The 25,417-nt window shown below is 34.2% G+C and overlaps 1 protein-coding gene across 2 annotated transcripts in view; it reads right to left on the bottom strand.

Moving 5' to 3' along the window:
- FBXL17 (F-box and leucine rich repeat protein 17) overlaps positions 1 to 25,417 on the bottom strand; it is a 274,511-nt gene that overhangs the window by 81,368 nt on the left and 167,726 nt on the right. For both annotated transcript variants that reach the window (XM_068177457.1, XM_068177456.1), the window contains one exon: positions 10,450 to 10,526. In XM_068177457.1, coding sequence (XP_068033558.1) covers positions 10,450 to 10,526 — 77 coding nt within the window. The remainder of the gene's footprint in view (positions 1 to 10,449; positions 10,527 to 25,417) is intronic.

Here is a 25,417-nt window from a genome sequence, read left to right as displayed (position 1 = left end):
AAAGTACCATGTTCCTAGAGCTCCTGAGTTCACAAAAGATAATTGAGTTGCATCATACATATCATACATTCTATTAAAAAGAGTTTGAAAAACCCCAACAAAACACTGACCAGCAACACCCCCCCTCCCCCCAGAAAAATGTATTAATGTCTTCAGATTACTGAAAATTTTTCTACGTTTGTACTCTGGATTAATATGCTTAGATAATAACATTTGAACATTCCCATATTTGTATTCTTTTAAAAAGCATCTAAACCAATTGACATCATAGAATATATTTCACTTAACTATTATAAAATATGTAAAAATGAACAGAATATCCCAAACCTCACATTTTTTAGAATTTCAGATATATTACAATTGTTTTCTTACACTATTCAAGAATTCTCTTCAACCATATTTATTCATTTCTCTTTATGCTAACAATCTTGCATATTACATTTTTGGCATCTTGTAATTTGAAGAAATATTGGTCAGTATGCATAGCTAACATTAAGGGATGAGGGCACCAAGCCAAAGATAACTGCAAATAAAGCAATCTTGCTGTCTGAGTGTTCTGGAAAGACACTTGACATTTCAAAAGCTAAAATGATCCCACTTGACTTAGGAGAAACTAAAATACATAATTTAAAAGCTACTTTGAGACTAATTTTTTATAGAAAACTCGTCAAACATTTCAAGTTGACCAAAACATAATTTTTATGTCAATTTATTAATTTTTGAAAGGACAATAATTACTTGATTATTTATGAAGTGAATCACGTTCCCTCCACTGGTAACAAAACAGTTTCTACACTGTTCTATGCTGTGAAGAGTTTACAGCCTACAAAGACAGCATGAACCTCTTTGTATAATTCATTACAGATGTAAAAATCAAATGCTTTTGTCATAATAAAGCTAACCCAGAATCCCAATTACAGGAATGCAGAGGGGAAGTACCACTCATTACATTTCACTAAATAAATTAAAATGTTTTTTTGGATGCATCCTCTGTTCTTAGACAAGTTGATAAAAATCCATGTTATTAAATTTTTTATTATGTATTTTACTGCTGAGTTGTAATTCATGTTTCAAACTGATACGAATTAAGAATGATCCAGTCTCCACTACCTGATATTTCAGTATCTGGCAAATCCAATACTTACACATGATAGATCTATTAATGCATATTCATAGTGAGACCACAGAAATATGTCAAAAGGCAGATATGTAGTCATATGTGTATGAATTTGCAAACATATTCTCCTTCCAATTGTTAAACACATTAAGCACTGAACAGTTTAAATAAAACTTTTCATTTTTTAAATTAAAAAATAAAGGTCTAAACCAGTATTTATCATGTTGCTGTGGCATTAGCAATTGAGTTTCCTTTTTATTCTAGTCAACTACATCAATATCTTAATCACTATTTTTTCATCCATTTAAAGAAAAATCTCTTTTCTAGGTATTCATTCCCTTAGCAAAATCCTACTACAGAAGACTACAGAAATCATTACAAGATTTTTTTTTAACTTATTCAAAATAACTACACTAGTGATATGTCTACAAAAAAATTTATTTGAATTTTTCAAGGCAGGCAGATAGACTATGGTGAAAATTAGATTTTTCTTGAGTAATTTGAGTAATACTGGAATCCAACAACACACCAAGAGAATGTATAAAACAGAATATGGAAAGGAAATTCTTCCACCAAGAAATGAATGCTTTTAAAGATTTAACTTAGTTGGAGCAATTAGGATGAAACAACTTTATTACTTGCTAAGTTTAAACAATCATTTTTATGTTTAAGAACTGTGAATGAGCTTCTCCCTTTTGGATGCCAGCTGAAGAAGACAGTCACTTTTATTTAGGCAACACTGTAGAAACACACTTAATTTAAAATGTAATTTGTAAAATATGTTTTATACTGCAGCAAAAAAGTGGATCATAAAACTGGCTCCTACAATTTAGGAGAAATAAGTTGCAACTGCAAACTATCAGTCTTTTTAAAATATGGTGCAATTCTCTACTTGTACAATTACATATATAAACAAGACTTTTGTATCATAACCCACTGAATGGAAAAAGACTTGGTAATTTTTTTTTCTTTTCCTTTTTGAGGTCTGTTTCTCTCAGAGAAAAATACAAATACTGCTTTAAAATTTAGAATTATGAGAAGGAATGTTAAACAATCCCCTCTGAGACTAATACTGTGTTTATATAAATAACTTGAAATGTAGAAAATGTATGGATTTTTAAAAGTATATTTTTAATAGCTACTCAACAAACATTGTGGCTTAGAGGCAATTTTAAAGAAATTCTGAAGTACAATGAACTAAATATAAAACTGGATTATAGCAACAGTGTGTTAATGTGAGTTGCAACTGGTGTTTATAAGAAAAGATTATATTTTAAATACTTTAATTAAATTATTCTATCCAAGCCAGAAATAAATTTATGCTAAACAAAGTTTCACAATTGTTTTTGTTACGTAAATCTACCTCTGACTGCAAATCAAGTGTTCTCTTAGAACTGGTAATCTTCCTAGCAGTGTGATGTAACAGATACTGTTTGAAATGAAAGTACAAAATGACAATACATTTTGTTGGTAGTCTTTGGAGGGGCAAAATCAAAATGTAAAAAAACCCAAAACAACAACAATGACCCTAATGTTCACAATATGATCGTAATTGCACAACTTACATGTAATCATTTATTTTCACTTTAAATCAGTCTTGAGGTCCAAAGGCAAGTGTTTACGTATATTACTTCTGCTGTGTAGTAGCTCACTGGAGAGGCACCCAGCACACTGGTTGTAATACAGGGGTTAACACGGGCACTGGAGCAATAAAGCTATATGATACTTTTTTAGATCACACAAAAAAAGAAAATACAACTAACACCAGAGAACAGAAGCCAGACCTTGAATTAAATGGAAGTCTGGTATTATATTAAACTCTCCTAACACAGTAAATAAAGCAAGAACCTGAAACTGTATTTCTGGCAGTATATGAAGATGTTGTGGCCATTTCAATTTTTGTTGTATCAGAAATATGTGTCTTGGAACTCAGAAGTGAGGTGCGTTTTTCCTGAAGATTAACTTAAGCACTTCTCTCTAATGATAAAATGGTGCAAAATTAAACTTTTTATTATGACTGATAAATTGCTGCCAAATTTCTCACCAAAGAATTGAAGTAACAATGCAAAGCACTACATTTCCCACAGAAAAGCTTAAATTAAAATAATAGTACCTGTGGATCTCTCTACAAGACAAATCAAACCTGAAGTACAACACATCTCTGTTTTCCACAGTCAGAACAAGCAACTGGGAACAAACTGTGTACAAATAATAGGCTTCTGCTCTGTTCATCTTGACAATTCAAAAGTGAATCTACACCCAGCTTCCTTCATCTGGCTATTATACTACAGTATTTTTAAGGGTACAGGTTAAGGGGGACAACCCACCTTCCAGGATGATTAAAAATAGTTTGGAAGTTTGTCTCATCTTATTGCTCATACAGAAAATCCTTTATTAGGTACCATAGGACAAAGGATTTGCAACTGTCTATTATCTGAGAAATATGCTATTGCAGTAATTTATTTCACCGTATGGGTCTTGAAGATGCACAGTGGTATCTCAAATCAGCTTCTAAAGAAAACTGCATGCCATTTTTGTGACATTGGGAATACTGATAAAACTTACACAAAAAGAAAATTTGGGGTTTTGATAGTTATGAATTATATATGGTGCTGACAGGATTGTTCAAGAGCTCTTTTCTGCTTCAGGGATTAGTTTCTATAAAGTTTTAATTTGACTTTTCCTTATTAATTATTCCCACAGACAGGCGACTGAAGTTTTGTATTCACTCCTGAACATTCCTAGAAGTCCCTAACAGAACTAAAAAAGATGTCCTCTGATAGGGTTTCATTCCCAAAATACATCAATACACAGCTACCTTTCCTCGCATTAACAAGACTCTTGGTTTCAATGTCAACAGGATCCCCTATGAAACAAAATTAGGTGTCAATACCTGCAAGATTCTATGTGAGCAACTACAACAATAATAAATATATAACCAAACTAGATTTAAATGTCTTTACAAAAGCCCTACACTGTAATTTTTCCTCTTAACTTAAGGGAAATTTTCAGAGGTTTTGAAATATGTGAAAAGACCCCAACTTCTCCCTGCACACTCCAACATAAACAGTAATGTCATTATAATGGAGAAAGGGGCAGCAAGTTAAAATAGGTACTGTTGCTTTGTTAAACTACATAAAACTCTGAAACTCTCCTCTACTTCTATAATAAGCTTTCATTGATCCTCATAATTACCAGGGTTTCTATGGAAATATTTGCTTCAGGATTCAGAAAAAATGAACATTTTAATGTCAAAAGCAAACAAGACTCCTTTACTAGCTGCTAGATTTTGTGAAAGGAAGTAAGTATCATTAATACATACAACCAGGTACAGATTGCTTGCCACCTACTTACTCTTTAGGTAATTGAATTCTTAAAGTCTACTAGCGTTAAAGCTGCAATCTATGCACAGAAAACAAATACTAAAACCAAGCAAAGAACCTCAAAACTTGGCACCAAACATCAACAATCTGGCTGACTTACTTCAGTAAATTTAGATTTCTGAATAACTAACAGAACAAAACCTAAAGAGAAAATATTTTTGTGAAAAGAGGAAGAAGTTAATAAGAAAGCAATATATATGCATATATAGTAGTTAGATACTACTATGTACTGTAATATATTACCACCATTTTATAGAAGCACAAACATACATATATACATAACATATACAACACCACTAAAGAAGGTAACAGAGGCCCTGGTTCTTAAAAGATTATCTCTACATTTACCTACAAGCATAAACATGGTTGTCACTGTTTACTCTCATTGCATCACTAAAAGAGGGCAAAAGAGAAAGAACCACACACAGGATAGGAAAATTTAACAGGGGAAAGACTTATTCAGAAAAAAAGAGAAATTCAGAATTCAATACAGCAACAATTCAAAATAATTCCGAAAGACAAAAAGAAAGGTGTATCTATTTAAATAATATAAACTGAGGAAGAGATTGCAAACCAGTAATGGGTGAGGATGAAATATTTAAAACTCAGAAATGTATTTACCACTTGCTCCATTCTGTCTATCCATAAAGGTTGCTCTTATCTCCCCAAAAATGCATTTGCCTTCTGAGTTATATTGTGCAGAAGACACGGTGTTTTAAAACTAGATTCAAAAAAGCTAATACTCTAAAAGTTTTCGTGAGATCTCTCTCTTAGAGAGATTTGCTAATCCACGTAAGAAGCAGACGTTAAACATTCTTTTTTGATAAAATACCCACAGTATGCTTATTCTTTATGATTTACATGACAAATGCTAAATATTGGAGAGAAAATGCAGGAAACTCTCAGTAGGACAACCTGATCCCTTGATAATTAAAATATTTTATTTTAAAATAGAAAGCTAATGTATCCTAAATATTTAAACATTAGAATTTAATAGTATCTAGGGAAACTATTTTAACATTGTTAGTGGTATCTCACTTCTGAGAAAAGAATACATAATCCAGTTACAAAAAATAAGTGCAAGTTACAGTTACGTTTTTTTCTTGTGACAATTGGACTTGATTCAGTATAAATGCTATCTTATTCGTCCAGATTTCTACTTGTGACAGCTAATGCCTTATCTATAATATTTTAATATAAAAACTATATAATTCCATTATAGTTTGTTGAAACTCATTTTTTTGCTTCAACAAACACCCTTAGCAGACGAAAAACCTTTAAAAAAACCCCACGTGTCTTCACAGACACTAAATGCATCATTAAATGTTGAAAACAGGCAATATGAAAAAAGAATAGTACCCATTTTAGAAAATAAAAAGGCTACATATCTAGAGAGCTCTTTTTCAATACTCAGAATCTTAGAGTTTTCAGCAAAAGACCACAGTTAATCTCAGCTCCTTGTGCCAAGCATTTCTTCTGAAAAGCTTTCTGCAATTGCTTTACAGCCAGAAATAGAGACTTTTTAAGTTACGCAAAACCCAGAACTACTAGGTAATGGAAATTCTACAAGACAACTACGAAGCCAGCTGTCGTCTTCTGCAGGTTACTTGACAGGCAACATTGTGAGATAAATTTATTCGCTGCACTCTGCTAACCGCAATCCTAGAAACAACTATTTGGGCACTTTGTTTTTTCAAAGTTCTTCAGTGATTTTGCAAGGCATAGCTGTACTAAGTGCTGGATTTGAACACTTCCTTCCAAACATTTTTCAAAGGTGACTTCTTTAGGGGTTTATTTTTTGGAGTGGTGGTATTTGGATTTGCTTTTTCCCCTCCCCTGTGTTCTGTTAGTGGAAGTCTACTATTTAAAGCCTGCCTTGAAATTGTTTTCTGCGGCTATAGAGAAAACACTAGTCTGACTGCTTTTCTAAAGTGGAAGTAAAGCATTAGACTTTTATCTTTCACTACTGAAAATAATGCGGTTGTAAAGTAATTCTTAGTAAATATACACTTAACATTACTGCAAGATCAGACCCTTAAAACATCTACTCCTGTTTCACAGGCTAGTTTTGAATCTTTTTATCTTTGAACACAAAATTTTTTATCTTTGAACACAAAACTTTTGTGTTTCAGAGCGCATAGCACTCTGCACTATTACAAACTTGATATGTAATAATTTACTTAAAACAAATTCCCAGCACTAAGGATATCAAAAAAACCCAGAACTAGAGCATAAAATTGAAGAGACAGTTACACAATTCTGTGTGTGCTTGCTGCCCTAGCTCACCACTCTGCATCTTCACAACCACCTAATTCATTTGACATACAGTCTCCCCACAGCTGAGAAAATCCCACTTCCTTACCAGTTCTTAGGAAAAGCTTAAATACAAAACCCGCTATGTTTAAGTAAAGTTAGGGTTTTGACACAAATCAACAAAAGACAGGAAATTCAGACAATCCATGCTTAATTCATGATTGCCTAACAAAAGGGCAAAATGTTATGAGGAACTAATGTTTAGCTTGAACTTCACTTTGTCTGTGCTCTTGGGCAAATAGGTGTTTATCTCAAAGATTATAGTAATTCAGTCTGTCCTGACAGTCTAGAGGTATTCTAGTGATTATTTAGCATTTAAAAATGTTTTGGATGTAAAGAAACTTTTAAACTAATTGTCAATGTCCTAGTGTGCAACACTCCAACAGACAACATTAATTAAAAACACATCTTGAGAAAATTATGCTAGATCTAAAAAAGGATATAATAACATAATTTCTTTCAGAAGTAAGCAAAACATTTTTTGTATACAAAAATACAAAATAATTAATTTTGTAATGTAACATTAAATAAATAATGTTTTTTTTCTCATCAGTTAACAGCTCTCAGTATGTATACATACTTCAATTCCTGTTTGAATCCTAATCTCTCTGTATACTACAAAGAATATTTTTATGGTCAGAAAAATGTCAGAAAGGAAAGCAGCCAATGGATACATTATTAGAGTGTAGTGTTTTTTATTTAATCTTTTAGGCTTCCAAATAAAATGCAGTATTTTAGTGCACTTTAAAAATACTAACTACATTTAAAAAAAACATGTCTGCCTTGTAGCTTTGTATGCTATCTAACCTATGTAGAAATTAGAAAAACAAAAGAAGGAAATTAATAAAGTGACAAAGACTGCACTTTACAGCCTTCTCTAGAGGACATGAAGTTACTTCACACATACCTTAATGAGTTAAATGAAGGAAAACAATAATAGTTTTTGCTGTTAATTATTTTCTTTATTTAATGAAGTTATTATTGATAAATTAATGTATCAAATGGTTAACTTTTTTTCTGGAAATTACAACATTACAATTTTTCCCCAGCTGAGTTACTAATCAATTATGAACTTGTCCCAGACATCAAAATTCCTCTAACTTTCGTAGCATAAATACCTGCCACTGAACAGTTTCAAAGAGGGCTTTCAAAATCCTGCATCTGTACAAACCTGGTGTCAAGACTTTAATTGTCAAAGCAAGGACAACGCAGGATTATCAAAAACAGAGGACAGTTGCACAGGTCGGTGTGCTCTCACCCAGTCACAGCCTCATAGAGCCTCAAACACTCTCTGATGGAGCCTGACGAACCGTGTGAGCAAAGTTAAATCTTTACAAGACCATGGGACACCACCTAAAAGGCTTCCTGAGAAGTCAGGCATGTCCTCCTCAACTGATTTCCTCTACTGAGGAAATGAGGGCTTCAAAAGCCTCTGGGGAACTGCAGCTGCTCTTCTCCCCTTGAGAAGAGAGACAGATTCTTTCATAAAGGAGGCTCAAAAATGAACAGAGCTCACAAAAACTGTAAGGTGCTCACTTTTTAACTTACCAGCAACCAAAGCAAATGTGAGAAAGTCTTCAACTGAATTGCCAGAAAATAAATGAGAAAAGGGTGATGCCTGGCTCAACCCTGCAACACTCATTAACCTAATAAACATTCACTTGCTATCACATTTTTATCTAAAGCAAAATCTTGACTTCCTTAGAAATCATAAATTATGCTTATAAATTCTACTTTGTTACAGTTTGTTTTGCATTTTCAGCTCAGATATTAAAAGCAGAATTTATTTGTCAGGTTGGCAAGCTGAGACATGCTGAAGATTATAATGCTAAACAATAAGTCAATAATATGTCCAAAATCAGTCAGTACCTCAGCTGTTTTATTGGATCCTTAACAGCAAAAAATAGTTGAATTTTTAAGCAAATAGTAAAGCTTAATAGAAACAGTATCAACAGAAAATATTCTAAAAGTCCCAGTAACTGAATGCAATGATGCTAAGTGACTGCAGATTACAACACGATAGTGACAGACGGGCCTTAGTATACAGAAGAGAACATGAGGCTAGATAGAGCTACATCAGCCAAATGCTACATTTATTCTTCACTCATTCATTCTCTGAAACATGCCTTCTGTATAGCTATGGACACTTCATTTTCTCTCTCTTTATTCTTTCATAAGCAAGGTTTTCTCTCTCCTAGGTTTCTTTGCTTTAGTTTTTCAGTTGTTTCCCTACTTTCAGGAAAAATCAAGTTTTCCTCTGAGTAACTGCAGCGAATGAAGGGTGAAATCAGTTTGAGAAATTATTGATCCTCAAAACATGGATTCCATTATGTCCATGATAACTCTTCCCACATGAGTTGTCAGAGTCAGAAGGGACAAGAGTAGGGCCCCTAGATCTGCAGTACAGAGACAGAAGAGACAAGTCCGCCTTCAGACTCTATCCTGCACCTCCTGCCCTTCCGCAGTGACAAGAAGCACCTTCATTATTATCGTCTGGTGTTCTACAGACAATTTTCCTTCCTGAAATTCCACAAGACATTTCACAAATTCAGAAATTCATCTTGGACAAGTGGTGTCGAGCTGAGAAAATCCATTTTCAGCTCTGACAACATCTGCTCTGCCCATGGAAGTACAAACAACAGCAGACCAGAGGAAAGGGCAGTAAAGGCCCATGTTCCCTCTCCTCTGCCATGCTCCATGCTCTGCAGGTGCAGCAGCTGCATGGTGGCCTCATATTCCAATACTGTGGACATAAGGTGAGCAGAACTCTGCAGAACAATGTACCCTTGAATGCACAGTACAAACCTCAGTGAAGTGCAGAATTTGAAAAGGAAAATAGAAGAATGAGTTTGTGATCACTGGAATGGTAATTTATCACTTCAACATAGTAATTATTTATTAAAATCTAGGCAGTATAAAGTAAAAAAAATCAGCAAGCCTGAAATTAACATCTCAAATTCACAGTTTGTAAATCCTGCTGAAATTTAGGCATTTAATTGGGAGAAAGACATTTGAGAAACTGGCCTTATGGCAAAAAAAAAAATTGTTGTATTTAAGGTCAGGATCTTATTTGAAAAAGTAAAGCAGCCTTTCCAAACAAGCACTAGAACTTTTCCTATACTAAATAAAAATCTGTCCTTCTATGTGGCCTATCAGAGAGGACATTTAATTCTAAGATGCTCCTCTCTATTTACCATAACAGCATTTTTAAAGGACCATCAACCTCATTCAAATTTTATGGCCTACAACAGGTGGTCAATCCACATTTTTGCTTGCTTAGTTATGCTTTTACAGCATCTAGAAACACATATATATTGCTGCCATGGTGCATATATATTTTTTTATTTTCTCTCAAATATTCTCCTGGTCTCCAGAACTGTTCAAAGGGGATGATATTCAATCTGCCCAGTAACTGCCAATTCTATAAGGATACTTTGCAGCAAATATATACACTGACTTTCATACTTCCAACCACAGATACTTTTAAGCAAGTCAAACACTTTTTATAAATTTCCTATTTTTATGGATAAAGGTTTTGAAAATTTTTATCTCTACATTTCCAAGTGTTTTGATAACACTCCCTGTGAACTCTGGTTCAATCTTCACAAAAAATAAAGATATAAGTATATTACATACCATAGTCTGTGATCTTACAGGATACTAAATACAGTTCTTTCAGGTTCCGTCCCTCTCTGGCAATCACCTCCACACATCTGGAAGACACAGTAAAATTACTGTTATAAGACAGTAAATCACTTTTAAATATCAAGAGTACAATCCACAGGTAAAATGTACCTCAGTTGTAAAATGGATGTCAGTTTCTTAATTTTGCAAATGGATCCATACATTTCACTGAAAACAAATATAGCTACATATTTACGCTACAGAAAAATATTATTTTAAATTGAATGCCTTTATATGGATATTCCCCTATACCTCTGAAGTCTATGTGAGTTGCTTGAAATACATACAGACGAGCACTTTGGAAAATTACACAAATGTGAATTCCCATTTCTTTATTACTTTGGAAAGTTTCTGCAAATTTTAAGCTTTGACAGCTTTCCTCAAGGGAAAAACTATAAATGCACTGTAATGAGGACAAAATATAAAAAATTGTAATTTTAAATTCATGTTTGTATTTCTTCAGTGATTACTGTATGAGTCAGCATTCATCAGGTCATGAAATGCTACACAATCATGGTGTTCCAACACATTGCTGGAGAAGCTTGTATAGATGAAAAAACAGCTCATTCACTTGCCTTATCATAACTGTGAAGAATATGCAATGAAACATAGAGGTTTTTATGTTATTCTTGCTGTTTGATTTTTGTAAGCAAGAAAATTAATATGAATTAATTAATGAAATTAAATAGGAGCTTATTATGTACCTGTGACCAAGCCAATATTGCAGTGCTATGTTTCCAAGCGCAGTGTTTATAACCTATCCCTCAGTAATCACAGAATCATAAAATACGTTTTCAATCCTATTAATGTAGATCAGTTGTTTATTAGATCCAATAGCATGACTATTGTGCTATTTTCTACATAGATACATTTTTAAAAGTGTATTTTATTGGATGAATTGTAAGAATTTCTTCTGACCCAATTTATTTGACTTTAATTTTAAGGTCAATTACCCAATCACTTACTCTGACACTTAAATCAACCCTTGAACATGACACAAAATTAAATTACTTGCCAATTTCTAAGAAAATAAATATTGCTGAATTTGTCATACTTTTCAAAGATACACCTAAATCCTAAGGGACCTTTTTCTGTCATTTACCACCTCCAATAGATTATCTCCCAATCTGATTTAAATGTTCATGCTGGCAATTTTAGACTTTAAAAGCAACCACCTAATTCTTACAGCTTACAGTAAGGCAATAACTGAACAATAGCCCTTATACCTATTTTTCCTCTCCCTGCTTCCTTCTTCTAAAAAGTACAATGAAAAATAATACTACTAATTAACAGCACACCTATGACAGAGTACCTTAATCACAGTTTCTTTAACACTGTTATAAATATACAACCTTGTAAATTGTGGGAGCCTGATATTTAGAAATTTTTTGCAATTCTTATCATTAGGCAAAGGTTATCTTACCTCATGAATACACAAAGAAAATAAATATTTACACCAGGACCATGCTTTTTTAGTATAAGAGAACCTCAGAACTACATATTTTCCTAAAATAAGGTAAGATTTAAAGCACTAAACACACTCTTTATGTATGAAAAATTTCTTCTGTTCCTGTCAGATATGATTTCGAAGAATATACTCATCTTTGTTAACTGGATTATTAAGATAACTAAATAATGAAAAAATATTTTCATTGTTTATTCTAGAAAACTACTTAATAATAATAATGAGATTTCATTGCTATTACTGGTAATATGAATAACAGGAAAATCATTATAATGTATTTCATTATAACAAGATATAATCAAACAAGATATAATCAAAGAGCCAATGGACACTGATGTTAAAAGAAGCTTTTATTATCATATATATCATTTAGCAGAGAAATCATATTATGAAACACTTCTTACCCTTGGATAAAATTTCTGAAACTAAAAACTATATTGTAAATTAAATGAAATTAATCTAAAGGCTTTTCAAAGTACTTTTGCTAATTTTTACCCATTAAAAGACAACTAATATAACAAAAACAACATACAGCAATCAGTGTCTAAAAATACCACCACAAGGCAGTCAAGATGACATAAAAGACTAATTTTTTCTACAACTTCAGATGCATACCTTTTCAATCAGAGTCAAAATTATATTATCTGCACAAATGCAGAAGCACTTGACTGTGTAGCCCCCTTATAAATGTATCCTTTATTACTTCCAGATAGTGCCAGCTCTAAGGGTTAAGGTTTTTAAAAGTGGCTTGAGTGATTTCAGTCCTGTTCTCAGTGACATCTTGGAGTCTAAATGAAATAGTCTTCACTTTTTCCTACTAGGAAAAGAAAACCTCCACAGTCCAGCTATATTCATTAAATGGAGAAGAAAAAACCCCAAAATACAAAAAGATAAAAGCTTTTAAAAATGGTGCTTTGACTGCCTCATTTCTTCCTGTTTTTTGAAAATATGAAAATTATCTCACATCTAGAAGAATGAGGTAATGGCACATCTAGTTTGGAGAAAAAAGATTATATACAGCTAAAATATTGAATTGAATTTATGTGCTTTTGTGTGCTTTCTATACCTTGCTTAAGTCAATCTAATTCCAGTTTTAATTTCTATTATCCTTTCTATAGATCATCCTCATGTAAATCAGCCTTCACAGACAGGAGAAACACTTTATATGGCCCCATTTGCCTCTGCTCTATAGACAGACACACAATATGAAATTGCTTGTGAAAACTGACTTCTTTACAACATAAGGAAAAATAAGAGTAGTTGTGTATTTATTGCTTTTACCTTTTAATCTTTGTTAAACATGACAGCAAAGGAAAAGGTTAAGAGAAAAAAATCAAATTAACCTTTTCTAGAAAGCAAGGATCATCTTAATTCTGTTGCAATAATCCATCAAAATAATGTCCAATTATTGTCATATATATCTTTGGGAGTATTTCTATTTATGACATTGCTGAATTTGACAACAAAGCCTGACCTAAAAAAAAAAAAGCCAACAAGCCAGCATTATGCAGGTAAAAAAATGAAGAAAAGTTGTTATTTAAAGCTGTGGCAGATTTCAGAATTGAGCACACCAGAAAACAGAGCCTCATAAAACTTGGGGACTAACCCCTCTTGGTCAGGGACCTAACATGGACCTGGTGGCAACAGCTCTGTGCCAAGACTGAGAGAACTTCTTAAATCTCTTCACCCAACATTACTGAGCTGGCTTTTATCAATTGTACTGAAGGAATTAAAATAAAAACAATCTTCCAGAACGAAAATAGATTTTTACACTCAAAATAAACTTAGTACCAAAAATGAGCCAAGGAATAAAGAAATAAAACTATAGTTAGAGCTTTGCTAATACACATGTCTCGGTGAGAGCTGGCCAACATTTAAATCTTTTCACTTCCTACTTCGCAAATGAGTATCATTTAGAACTATGTAACACCTTAACATATCAGAAGAGAAAACATGAAAAATTTTAGGAAGACACTGCTTATTTATTAGATCTGAAAATATTACCCAATAAATGCTTACACCAAGTTTTCCCTAGACCTACTCAATAGTTTATGAGTGCTGTTGTCTGACAGACGGTTGGGCAATTCAGTTTTACAGCATTTGATTCTAAAAGTAAGAAATTAATATCACATACTGTGAAATTTACAGCGCAATCAGGAGTAAGAAAAAGGCAGAAAGCACAAATTGGTTTGACATAAACCAGCCAAGCAAACAATAATATGAAATCAATAATATAACTAAAAATGTACCTACAGACTGTTAATTCAAAATAAAGTCACAAGACTACGGAAGTTTGCAAGATAACTGGAAATGTAAGATAACTGTGATGCACTGTGAGCACTGTGATGTTGAACATATCCACGCTGAAAACATCCTAAAATTCATGACATTCAGAGACTAATGAACCTAAGACTCTTACAGTCTAAATTTCTTAAGATGTCCTTTTACTTCTGAAAGTAAAAAAATCTCAAGGTAAAAACAACATAATGTTGACCAATTTCTAGCAATTGCTCTCAGGACAAAACTCTCCATCTGGGTTATGGAAACTACAAAAATTTATCCACTAACACATAGTTGTGTATATTGCTCTTCCCACCTGGTCTGTAGACATGAAAAATAACTTAGGTCTACAAAGAGTTACTGGTATAAAGCTTCTCTGCCAACACATCTCTTCAAAAGTCACAAAACTGCATGACTGAAACACAGATATGTCTACTGGCAACTTCAAATTCAGGCCCATATTCTTGGTAACTTCAGACATATAAATATGTGCAATGATTTCTTAGATTTAAAAAGAGCTTTAAAATAATAACAAAACTCTAACAGACTAGAAAAAATAAGCAATCTGAAACCTGTAATTTTTCTTCTCTTAGCCAATTGATCCCTACATTCTTTGCCCTGAGTGAAAGTTTAAGGTTAATGAAGTAAACTGCAAACTTCTACCTGTAAGATAAGTTATCTTAAGTTATGAAAAATTAATGTATTTTTATATATATATATATATATATATATATATATATACGTATGTGCGTGTATGTATTTTATGTATGTCTGTGTGTATACAAACACAGAGCTATTATATTTCTTATCTAGATCTGAAAACATTGGAAAATTGTATTTGTGGCAAATGAAAGGAACTAATGAGAAAATATGAGTACAGTATTTGTGCTGTAAGTAGTCCTGGGAGACCTTGTTACAGTCTGAGACTCTTCAGCCCTGAGTGGAACTAATTGGAGCTGCCAATTACTGGTTATGAGTCTACAATTTGAGGGAGTGAGTGAGCTTCACCCACCAAAGAGGTATAAAACCCACAAAACATTAACATACCACCTTGGTAAGGTTCAAAATGAACATGAGACTGCTTCCAAGTCCTCTCTGGTATTTGACTGTATTTGTCTCTAAGCAGTCAAGTGAACACCTCGCTACCTCTCAAATCATGACCAACAGCACTACTGGGAAGCAAGAGAGAGCTTGGAAAGAGCAAGAAAACTAAAACATGCCATGGAAATCATAAACCTCTCATGAAGAAATGTATTCTGCTCCCCAAAAATTAGCATTTCAAGCATTAAATTCAGGCAGAAAAAATCAGCTGCACATGAAATAACACTCAAAGTCATTGGTTTTGATGACTTAAGTATTCCAATGGAAGGCAATAATGCAATATAATAACCAAATCTCTCCTGTAACAAAACCAAACCTCTGACCACAGAAGCAAGTATAGTCTTAAGAAACCGATGTAATCTGAGGCCCACTGCACTTGGAAAAAATAATTTAAAGGCTAAAACAGTGAAAATACTAACATTTTACTGACAGATCTATAAACCCTTGTAAAATGTCATAACAATAAATGATGAACTTAATACCCTGATGGATACATCTTCTTGATTCAGGATTCTCTTTCATTGATAATTTTATTTGCATTATGAACAACAGATCTCTTCCAATGTATTCGTTTTCTAATAATTTATACTAGTAAGTAGATTTTTACTTGTTTGTCAGTTACCCTTGTACACAGTTGTTACTGCCATTTTTGAATCGCATTCAAAATATAAGTTTTAAAATGATATTTCATTTCAAGACCAAGAACTGCATCTAAAAGAAACAATATTAACCACAGAGACAGCAAAACAGGATAAGACTTGTAATCAAATCACAAGCAGGATTTAAAATGCACTTTTTGTCTGGAGCCAATATGCAAATTGTCACTAGTTATACAAGTTAACAGCAAGTATATTAGGTCATTAAGTTGTGATTAGCAGGGAGGAATCCTTTAGAAAAATGAATGTCATTTAAAAATAAGGTTGCCAAACAGATTTGCCACTTACAAAACAGGAAAACAGACAATATTTTTTTTTTCATCTTGGAGCTTATAAATAAGCAAAGTGAGGGCAGCCAAGTCCCACAGTGTCCACTTGTGTTCTTGTCTGAGCTGAGAGTCAGGTGCATGCAAGCTCCAATCAGAGAGCTACACAGATAAATTAATCAGCTCTTTGCTTAAGCTATTATGCCCTGTCTTTCAGCAATAAATATCAATTTTCAAATATTTATTAGCAGTCTTATCTAAAATTAAATGCCTCCTTTTACCCCAAATGAACATAAATCCAGCAAGCAATTAAACCAAGGAAGGAGAAGTTTAGAAATTTGTGTAATTACACTATCTGATTTTTACATGTGTAGTAGTATTCTAGGTGGCCTGCAGTTCCTTTCTGGCTTGGAGGAACTAGATACCATAACAGAAATAATTTAACAGAAATAAACTTCTGGGGAAAAAAATCTTACCCTGAACCCCTCATAAATCCGATTTGCCACAGATAATCATGCTTAAGTCTTGAAAAAATTAAATGGCATCTCTTACTTTTTTAAGAACTCTAAAATATTTTGGAATTCAGACCCAAATGAAAAGGCCTATCTGATACAGACCTTCAAATATAGCTTCCTACATTTATTGTGGCACCCTGTCTACAGTTGTAAGGAAAACCAAGGAAGTGTTCACTACCAGCAAGCCCATGTATAATCCTTAGTAAACATTATTTTGTATTATAAAAATAAGCAATATCTTCCTTCCTGAACTGTTTGAGTGGTGCTTTTCCACTAAAATACTGGCAAAATATTTGTATTCCTGATAGGATACTATTGAATTACTCTACCACAGTGGCCAATAGTTCTGAGTCCTAATGGCTAACAGTGAGAAATGATGTCTTTCAGGGGTCCATATTGGGATCAGTGTTATTAAATATCTTCATTAATGACACAGGTGAAGGGACCAAGTGCTCCCTTTGCAAATCTGCAGATGACACCAAGCTGAGTGGTGCAGTTGACGCTCCTGAGGGACAGGATGGCAGCCAGAAGGACCTGGACAAGCTCGAGCAGTGGCCCATGGGAATCTCCTGAGGTTTAACAAGGTCAAGTGCTCGTGCTGCACCTGGGTCGGGGCAGTCCCTGGTGACAGCCCAGGCTGGGGATGAACAGATTGAGAGCAGCCCTGCCCAGAAGGACTTGGGGGTGCTGTGGGTGAGAGCTGGACATGAGCCAGCCATGGGCACTCCCAGCCCAGAGAGCCAAGTGTCTCCTGGCTGCATCCAGAGCCCTGTGGGAAGCAGGGAAGAGAGGGGATTCTGTGCCTCTGCTCCACTCTGGTGAGACCCCACCTGCAGGGCTGCCTCCAGCTCTGGGGTCCCAGCACAGGAAGGACATGGAGCTGTTGGAGAGAGTCCAGAGGAGGCACCAAGGTGATCAGAGGGATGGAGCACCTCTGCTATGAGGAAAGGCTCAAAGAATTGTGATTGCTCAGCCTGGAGAAAAGAAGGCTTTAGGGTGACCTAACTGCAGCTTTCCAGTACTTGAAGGAACCTCATAAGAAAGATGGAAAGGGACTATTTACAAGGGCATACTGAGAGTGTTAGGACAAGGGGGTATGGCTTTAAAATGACAGGAAGTAGGTTTAGTTTAGATATTAGGAAGAAAATCTTTACTATGAGAATAGTGAGGCACTGGAAGAGGTTGGCCAGAGGACCTATGGATGCCCCATCCCCGCAAGTGTTCAGGGCCAAATTGGATGGAGCTCTGAGAAAACTGATCTAGTGAAAAGTATTTCTGTTCATGGCAGGGATGTTGGAGTGAAACGATCTTTCAGGTCACTTCCAACCCAAGCCATTCTATGATTTTATGATTAGTGTACTGGTGTAGAAGAGTTGCTTACATACATATTACTTCCTTACACAGTGAATGTTGTGGTGGCTTTTCCTGAGACAACTGTAAAGGAAACTGTCATAATGTTATCTGTTAAAATGCAAAAATGTGCAGATTTAGAAAATAAAGACTGCACAGTAGCTATAGAAAAGATGGGGAATTTGCAGATTGTAGGCTCTACTTCTACACAAATAAGCAATTCCTTGTGAGTTCAAAGAAGATCCTCGAGGTTCCACTGCCACAGCAGTGTACAGAGAGGGTGGGGTGACATTCAGATTTATGGCTGAATCTTTAGTCAAAATAATTTAGTAATGATGCTGCACAAGGAATGAAGTTCAGAGACAAACCACCACATATGCTGCAAATTCAGAGAAGTGTGAAGGAGAAGAGACAGTCCAATGAAGAAAACCTTGAAGTATTACTATAATTCTCCCTCCCAGTAAAACCACACAAGGGCATACACCAGGTCAGTTGCACCAGTTGCACCTCAGTTGCATGAGGAGACTGGGCTTTGAGCAGCGGTGGATTTCATTCTTCCTCATGTTTTAGAGATTACATTCACATGCTTCAGGCCTCAAGGTGTTTCCTGGAGTTACAGTGGCCTCAGTTTTGAGAGATTTTCTTTTTTTGTAAGTAGTCTTGCACTATCCCATTAAGACTTAATATAGAATAAGAGTAAACATAGTCCTTTTGTTTATTTTTTAATTTTTTTTCAAAAAAAGCTTCCAAGTTTAATAGCAAAAGTAAGAAATGACAACTGTACTGCCATGCTCTAACTTCCCATAAACATTCTTTGAAGTGTGCTTTTAGAATGCTTGGAAAAACTTTAAAATAGTTCCATAAAAATGAAAAAACTTCACCCGATATTTTGAAAATAAAATACTGTGTTTATACAGCTCTGTACTTCTTGATCTCAGCCAGGAGTACATACACATGAGAAAATATTTCACCACATTCACTGCTTTATTTTCATACCACAGGGGCTGACATATGCTTCACTAAGCATTGCATATAGGCAGGTGATCTTATATTGAGATTTACCCTTTCAAACCCCTTTGTATCTCTGATTTTCTTTCTAATTAAAAAAAGAACGCCCAAACCTCTACCAGGTATTCATTAATGTACAGCTTTAAAGACTGCCTTTTCTTGAAATGACACTGCAGATAATGGTCAATGGGTCTTGGGGACTGAGAATGGATTTCATCAAGGGTCTGTCCTGCTAACTTTAAGAAAAAAGCAAAACCTCTGCCTCAGTTTCTCCCTTCCAAAACGGAAACATATTCCATAATCTATTTTTCTATTGAGTTGTAAACAGATGATTTAAATATTGCAAAGGCTCAGTTCTGCGAAAACATCAAGTCCCTGTAAAAGTTTGATAAATATTCTCAATCCTATTAACAGGAACAGCAGTATTCCTGAGAGTTATGATCTAAATACATGTGAGATGAACAAGGTTTACATGGGTAATTTCTTCCATTAGACAGTAGAAGAAGTGAAGTCTTTTATAGGAAATTAGGACATTCTCTGCAGAATAGTTTTATCATTGCATCTGATATTTCTCCTCTACTGCTCAAGGACATTCAAGTTTGCAGTGAATTTCTGCTTATACAAAGCAATGACAGAGCAGAAGAAGAGCCAAGATAATCAAAGAGGAAAAAAATAAAATCCAGTACTCATCATAATTCATGTTTCTTTGGAATTGATTTGGGGTCCATTCTCTTTATACTTTAAGAATTAGAGCAAGTTGGTAGATCTGTTACATTCATTTAATTCTGCTGAAGTTAGCAAAACTTATGGAAGTAAAAATCAAGCTCAATGCAATTTTTGACAAATGCTATAAAGAAGAGAGATTACAGAATGTGAGAAATAACTGAATTCTGCAGTTCTCAGGTCTCACCCAAAGGGCAGCATCACAGCAAAGCTTGTGTGAGAATTTTTGAATACTTCATACATAATACCTTACTGGAAATATTTTAGTATATGAATTTAAGCATAAGAAAAAAATTCCATGCCTGCTAAAATTATAAAAGTCTTGATTTGCCCTAAACTACTGTCTAAATCTTCGTAAGAACACCAAGGTTCTTAGAACTTCACTTTATCTCGGAAAGAATGCACTGAGATAGCTATGTCTTTAAAAACAAACAAACAAACAAATGCAAGACCAAAAAAATCAACCAGTTTAAAGGCAAATTTCAGAAGCTATTCATGAAATGGTAACGAATTCCTTTCCATGTGGCTGTCTGGCTAGCACTTCTGTCACTGGTACACTGCTTGGAGAAAGCAAGAGGAAACAAGCTTGATGATACTCTATATGATTTATATAAAGCAAAATTGCCTCCTTTTAACTCAGCAATATATATAAATGTACTAGCAAATATATTTAATGGAAGCTGGAAGAGCATTATGTCTTTCTATGTATCATGATCTTAATAAATTGCCAATTATAGTCTCTAAATGCAGATATTAATACCACCTAATAATGCACAAACTTCACCTAAGGTTGTTCAATTTTGGAAGTATTAACAGGGTAACTTTTCATGCAATCTTACTGGAAAATAATCTGTCTAGAAGGAATATTAGGAATATATTGTGTCCCTTCAAACTGAAGTGAGAAAACATGGCAGTTCTCGACAGCTGGTAATTTCATAACTGAGCAATTACAAACACATTCAGAAATAAGTGAAGAAACTTTTTTCATTCCCTCCTGTCTAAGGGCCCCCTGAGTTTTGTTGATATGGTTCTGATTTTGTTAGGAATTCAGAGGGTTAGTAATTATTCAGTTGTTGTATCACAGCATAGCTTTTAGTTTTGTAAAAGAAACACAACTTAGTGTTACCTGCATGCACTTCTGCCTCAGCGTTGTCTCACTGGCTACCCCAAACGCTATCAGATTGCTAAAAAGTAATAAATTGCCACCCAAAACAAAAGAAAAACCTAACTTAAGAAAAGCAGAATGCTTTCAACTGAAATGTTATGAATTTGAAATTTTTTCTTCCTTATTTTTCAGAAGCATTTAATAAACCCAATGATACAATATCATCTTCTAGCTGAATGATCGGTACATTGATGTGAAATGTTAAAGCTTGACAGCCTAAGTTTAGATGTTTCAATTAACTTTGCACTGAAGCAGAAGAGAAATAGTAATGTGATTCCTTCATGGCATCTCAGCTATGACAGTGACTATTATGATCTGATGGCAGTGACTATTATGATCAACCACAAACAGCATCAAATGATTTCTTAAACTGATCCAGCTATATCCACAAAAGTGTAACTTCTAAACCATGAGAAATTATGCAGCTAATTAAAATCTATATATTAAAAACCTAAGGAAATTTCCACGTGTTGCATTTTTGCCCCTCTGAAGAGTTCAGGCAAGAATTCCATGATGCAGTCATAATTCATTATACATAAATATAATTTCATAGATTTTCTAGCAAACCAATATAAATAAAATACATACAAAAATCTGTGAAATCACCTAACTGCAGATCTACCTTTCCCTACTTTCCCATAGTAATACTGAATTAACGTACTAAACTTTGCTGATAGTTAAAGCTTTCCAAAGAAAAGACAAGGTTATCCTATTAATCATAGCTCTAAAATTTGGCAGTCACTTAAACTAGGTCAAACAAGAGTTGGAATTGTCACCCCCTCTGTGCAAGAAGTCATTTGTGTTTAAAAGTAACACAGGCACATTTCCCCACTCTCCAGGAAGTCAGGGGAAAAGCAAAGTAACTAGTGTACGTGCTTGATAGAAACAGTGGTGGGGGAGGAAAATGTTACGTATTTTCCATATGTGCAACTTTGAGAAATCACAGAAGGGAAAGTGTACTAACCCATAAGTTTGCTTTGCACTTTTTTAGATAGGTAAGCAACACAGACAGCAGAGCGTGCTGGTGGTCAGCTGGAGCAAATATGTCCACTGTCCAACACAACACTTCAAATTTTTCAGAATAGGTACCATTTGCCAAGTTGTTCTGACATCCAATGTGTTCAGAATTGCTCTCACTACCACTACATTTTACTGGGGTGGCAGCAAATTAGAAAAAAAAGTAAGAAGAGATCTCTGAAGCCCATTCAGGATTTTAGTAACAAAATCTCTATTTAAAGGACACCTTGCTTTCTTTACCATTCACTGTATGCTAAGGTATTCACAGGCTGAACTGATAACAATGATTTAAAAATATTATGTTCTCACTCTCTTAATTCTGATTAAATTACTAGTTTTCAAGTTTCACATGGAAACTCCTAGTATTACCTGGATTATTGGCAGAACACATAAAGGAGTGGGTAACTCATTGCTAGACACAGTCCTGTAACATTTTAATTCAAATTTTTATCTAGATAAAAAACTTCTTTATTTTCTTACTAACTTGTCTGTACCCATGACAGGCTCGGTCAATTTGAGTTTGTACTTGTCTTTGGTTCCCAAAATCCACAGGACTGAAAGCTTGTTTTCTAATTGCAAGATTGGAATTCCATTAGAAGGTAAATAGTCAGCCAAAGCAATTTACAAAGCACAAACAATGCATTCATATTGGATTGAAAGGTAAGTTTTTACCCATTGCTCCAATTTCATTTTTTGTCCAGTACTTTCAGCAGAAGTACATAGGATGACTTTGGTTGAGAAAGAATGACCTCCCCCATGGGAAAAAAAAACATGTAACATTTGTCCACAAATCATAAATACAAAACTATTTGCCATGGCAAGTAGTTTGAAATCTTTAACTCCACATACAGAATCTGTAGGTAATGGCCTCAAACATTACTAGGCCTTCAAAGTAGCTCACTGACAGAATTAATTACCTCTACTACTGGTTACTTCAAAGTGTTGACAAAATCTTAAAATATATCCTGCACCAGCTAGCATCCAATGTGCTTATGGAGATGTGTTTTAGTTAACATTCGTCTTGGACATAGCAGGAAACATATAAGTGGTGATACGGCAGGCTAAATCTTTTGCTTGGGGCCATGAAAGAAATGAATTAACATTATTTAACTCCTTGAAGATATGTATCAGTTTCCTCTAAGACAAACAACTACCAAATTGTGCCCCAAAAAGCAGAACAAGACCCGTCATATTCCCATTCTAGCGAGTTGTTACACAATCGCATGAAGTTTTCAGTAACAGCACTTCATTAGTAAGTAGAATCCTAATGCCTTTTCTGATTTTAGCAACTTCAGGTTTAATCCTGGATTTAGAAGAGTGCACTTACTATTTCCTCCTGCTATCTAGATTAATTATTCATGTGACTAAACTGCTTGGTATCTCTACCACTTTTTCTTTTTTTTTTTTTAGAAAATTATGACAGTAGTTCAGCTTATTTCTGTCATAGTAAGAGCAAGGGAAGTATCAGTAAGCAGAGCTCATACACCTTGAATTCTTCTCCATTGACTTTAACATGATTCCCATTTCCCATTTTACTTGTTTGTGTGGCTCTGGTTGAATTATTCACTGCACCCTAGGCACCTCAAGACATGATTTTGTTCATCATGATGAAACAAAGTCTGAGCATCTTCAAACTAAGTCCATCACCACTAATCTACTGAATAAAATTTACCTTCTCTGTGATTAGGTTTGGGACAGCAGTGAGACTAAATCAGTGTAAAATAATATTTCTATGCTAGATGGAGCAGTAAGTGGAAGTAGCCGATCACAGAAAACCAACATGACACCCTTTCCTGTGACTACATCAATCAATTAACACCTGTCACCAGTCAATAATTCCTCAGTACAGCAGGAGCCCAGTCTGGTCAGACAAGATGTAGACCACCATAGGTAGAAAAACAGAGAACACATTGTATCCGTAGCTTTAATTTTGATTTCAGCCACCACCAAATTCATTTTTTACCTACATCTTGTGAAGAAGTTTTTGAAGTATTTGTTTCCTACAAATACATTGTTTATATATTTGAATCTCAAACCCCAAGATTTTCTGTACCTTCTAAAATTGCAATTAGTGCAAAATGTGACTGTTTCTGTATTAAATTCTCCTATTGTAATTTTCTTGGCTCCCAGTTACATTTTGCATTGTAAATTATGAATCTTGGCTAAAAAAAGATTCATTTCCATTGCATACTACAGTTAAAAGTCCACTGCCTCAGCAAGGTACAAGAAGGAAAAGATTTTTGAATTGAGTATTCACATTTCATTTGAACGACCTCTAGATGAGGGTTAATGCTTTTTCTTAAAGATTTAGGTATTTCTGATAACATCACAGAGTCAGGTGCAATCACTTCTGAACTGTAGACTACTGAGCAAATAATAAGCAGATAATTTAGAATAAAAGGATATTGTTTTGTCCCAGTTTGCTGTCTTTATTATCTTTAATGCTAGATTTTTCAGATAAAGGTTATTGTATGTAAATATTGCAAATATTTCAAGGTAAACATATTAGAACTTCAGAAATGTATTTTAAAGTACTTTAATGCATTAATATTTCTAAAAAGTACCATAGATGAAAACATACCCAATATACAGTATCTATGTATATTTATACTTATGTTAATGTAGGTTTTTCCCATTTTTGATGTAAGAATATTAAAGCAGTAAAATAATGTGTAGAGATATTTATAGAGGAAAAAGACTTACAAGATATAATTCCACCCTTTACTATCACCCGCAAACAACTTACTGCCACCTTGTGTACATAAATTAGGAATTTGTGAGCCAGTCCATAAATCAAAGCTATTTTTCTCCTAAGAAGAACTCCCACATCTGTGAGTACAGTATTTTGTTTCATGCCAGGGATAGACATGGCTGCAGTCACACTCTGACTACAGCACAAAGAGGTGCAAGTAACATAAAAAGTTGACAAGAAATTTTTTAGACTACTCCTCAAAATCATCAGAAGTAAGCAATTTCAAACATACATGCCTTTCAGTCACCATGACTCAGGCATTCTATAGGATATTACAATGATCAGAGGCAGTGTGAATTTTCTATACATAGCTCACCTTGATTTCAAGTTGCAATAAATAGCTATTATCAATTACTTGATAGTCAGTGTTTAAAAAAGGTAGTCCCTCCATTAAAGTGAATTTTAATTAATTTTATTTTGGATATAAACAAAAGTTGCTAATTGAGAAATTACAAGAACAGCACTTCAGTGAAATAGATCCAACACAAAAGGCATCGTAAAATAATCCATAAAACTTTGGTACTGTAATATAATGAGTAATAATCCACAATCTTTAGCATGATTGAAGAAACTGAGATCATGCTAAGTTCCTGCAAGTGAATCAGAGCTAACTGAAACACAT

Source organism: Anomalospiza imberbis, chromosome Z, assembly GCF_031753505.1.
Source record: "Anomalospiza imberbis isolate Cuckoo-Finch-1a 21T00152 chromosome Z, ASM3175350v1, whole genome shotgun sequence".
Lineage (NCBI taxonomy): Eukaryota > Metazoa > Chordata > Aves > Passeriformes > Viduidae > Anomalospiza > Anomalospiza imberbis.
Note: the sequence above shows the minus strand (reverse complement) of the source record. Positions and strands in the feature narration are given on the sequence as shown.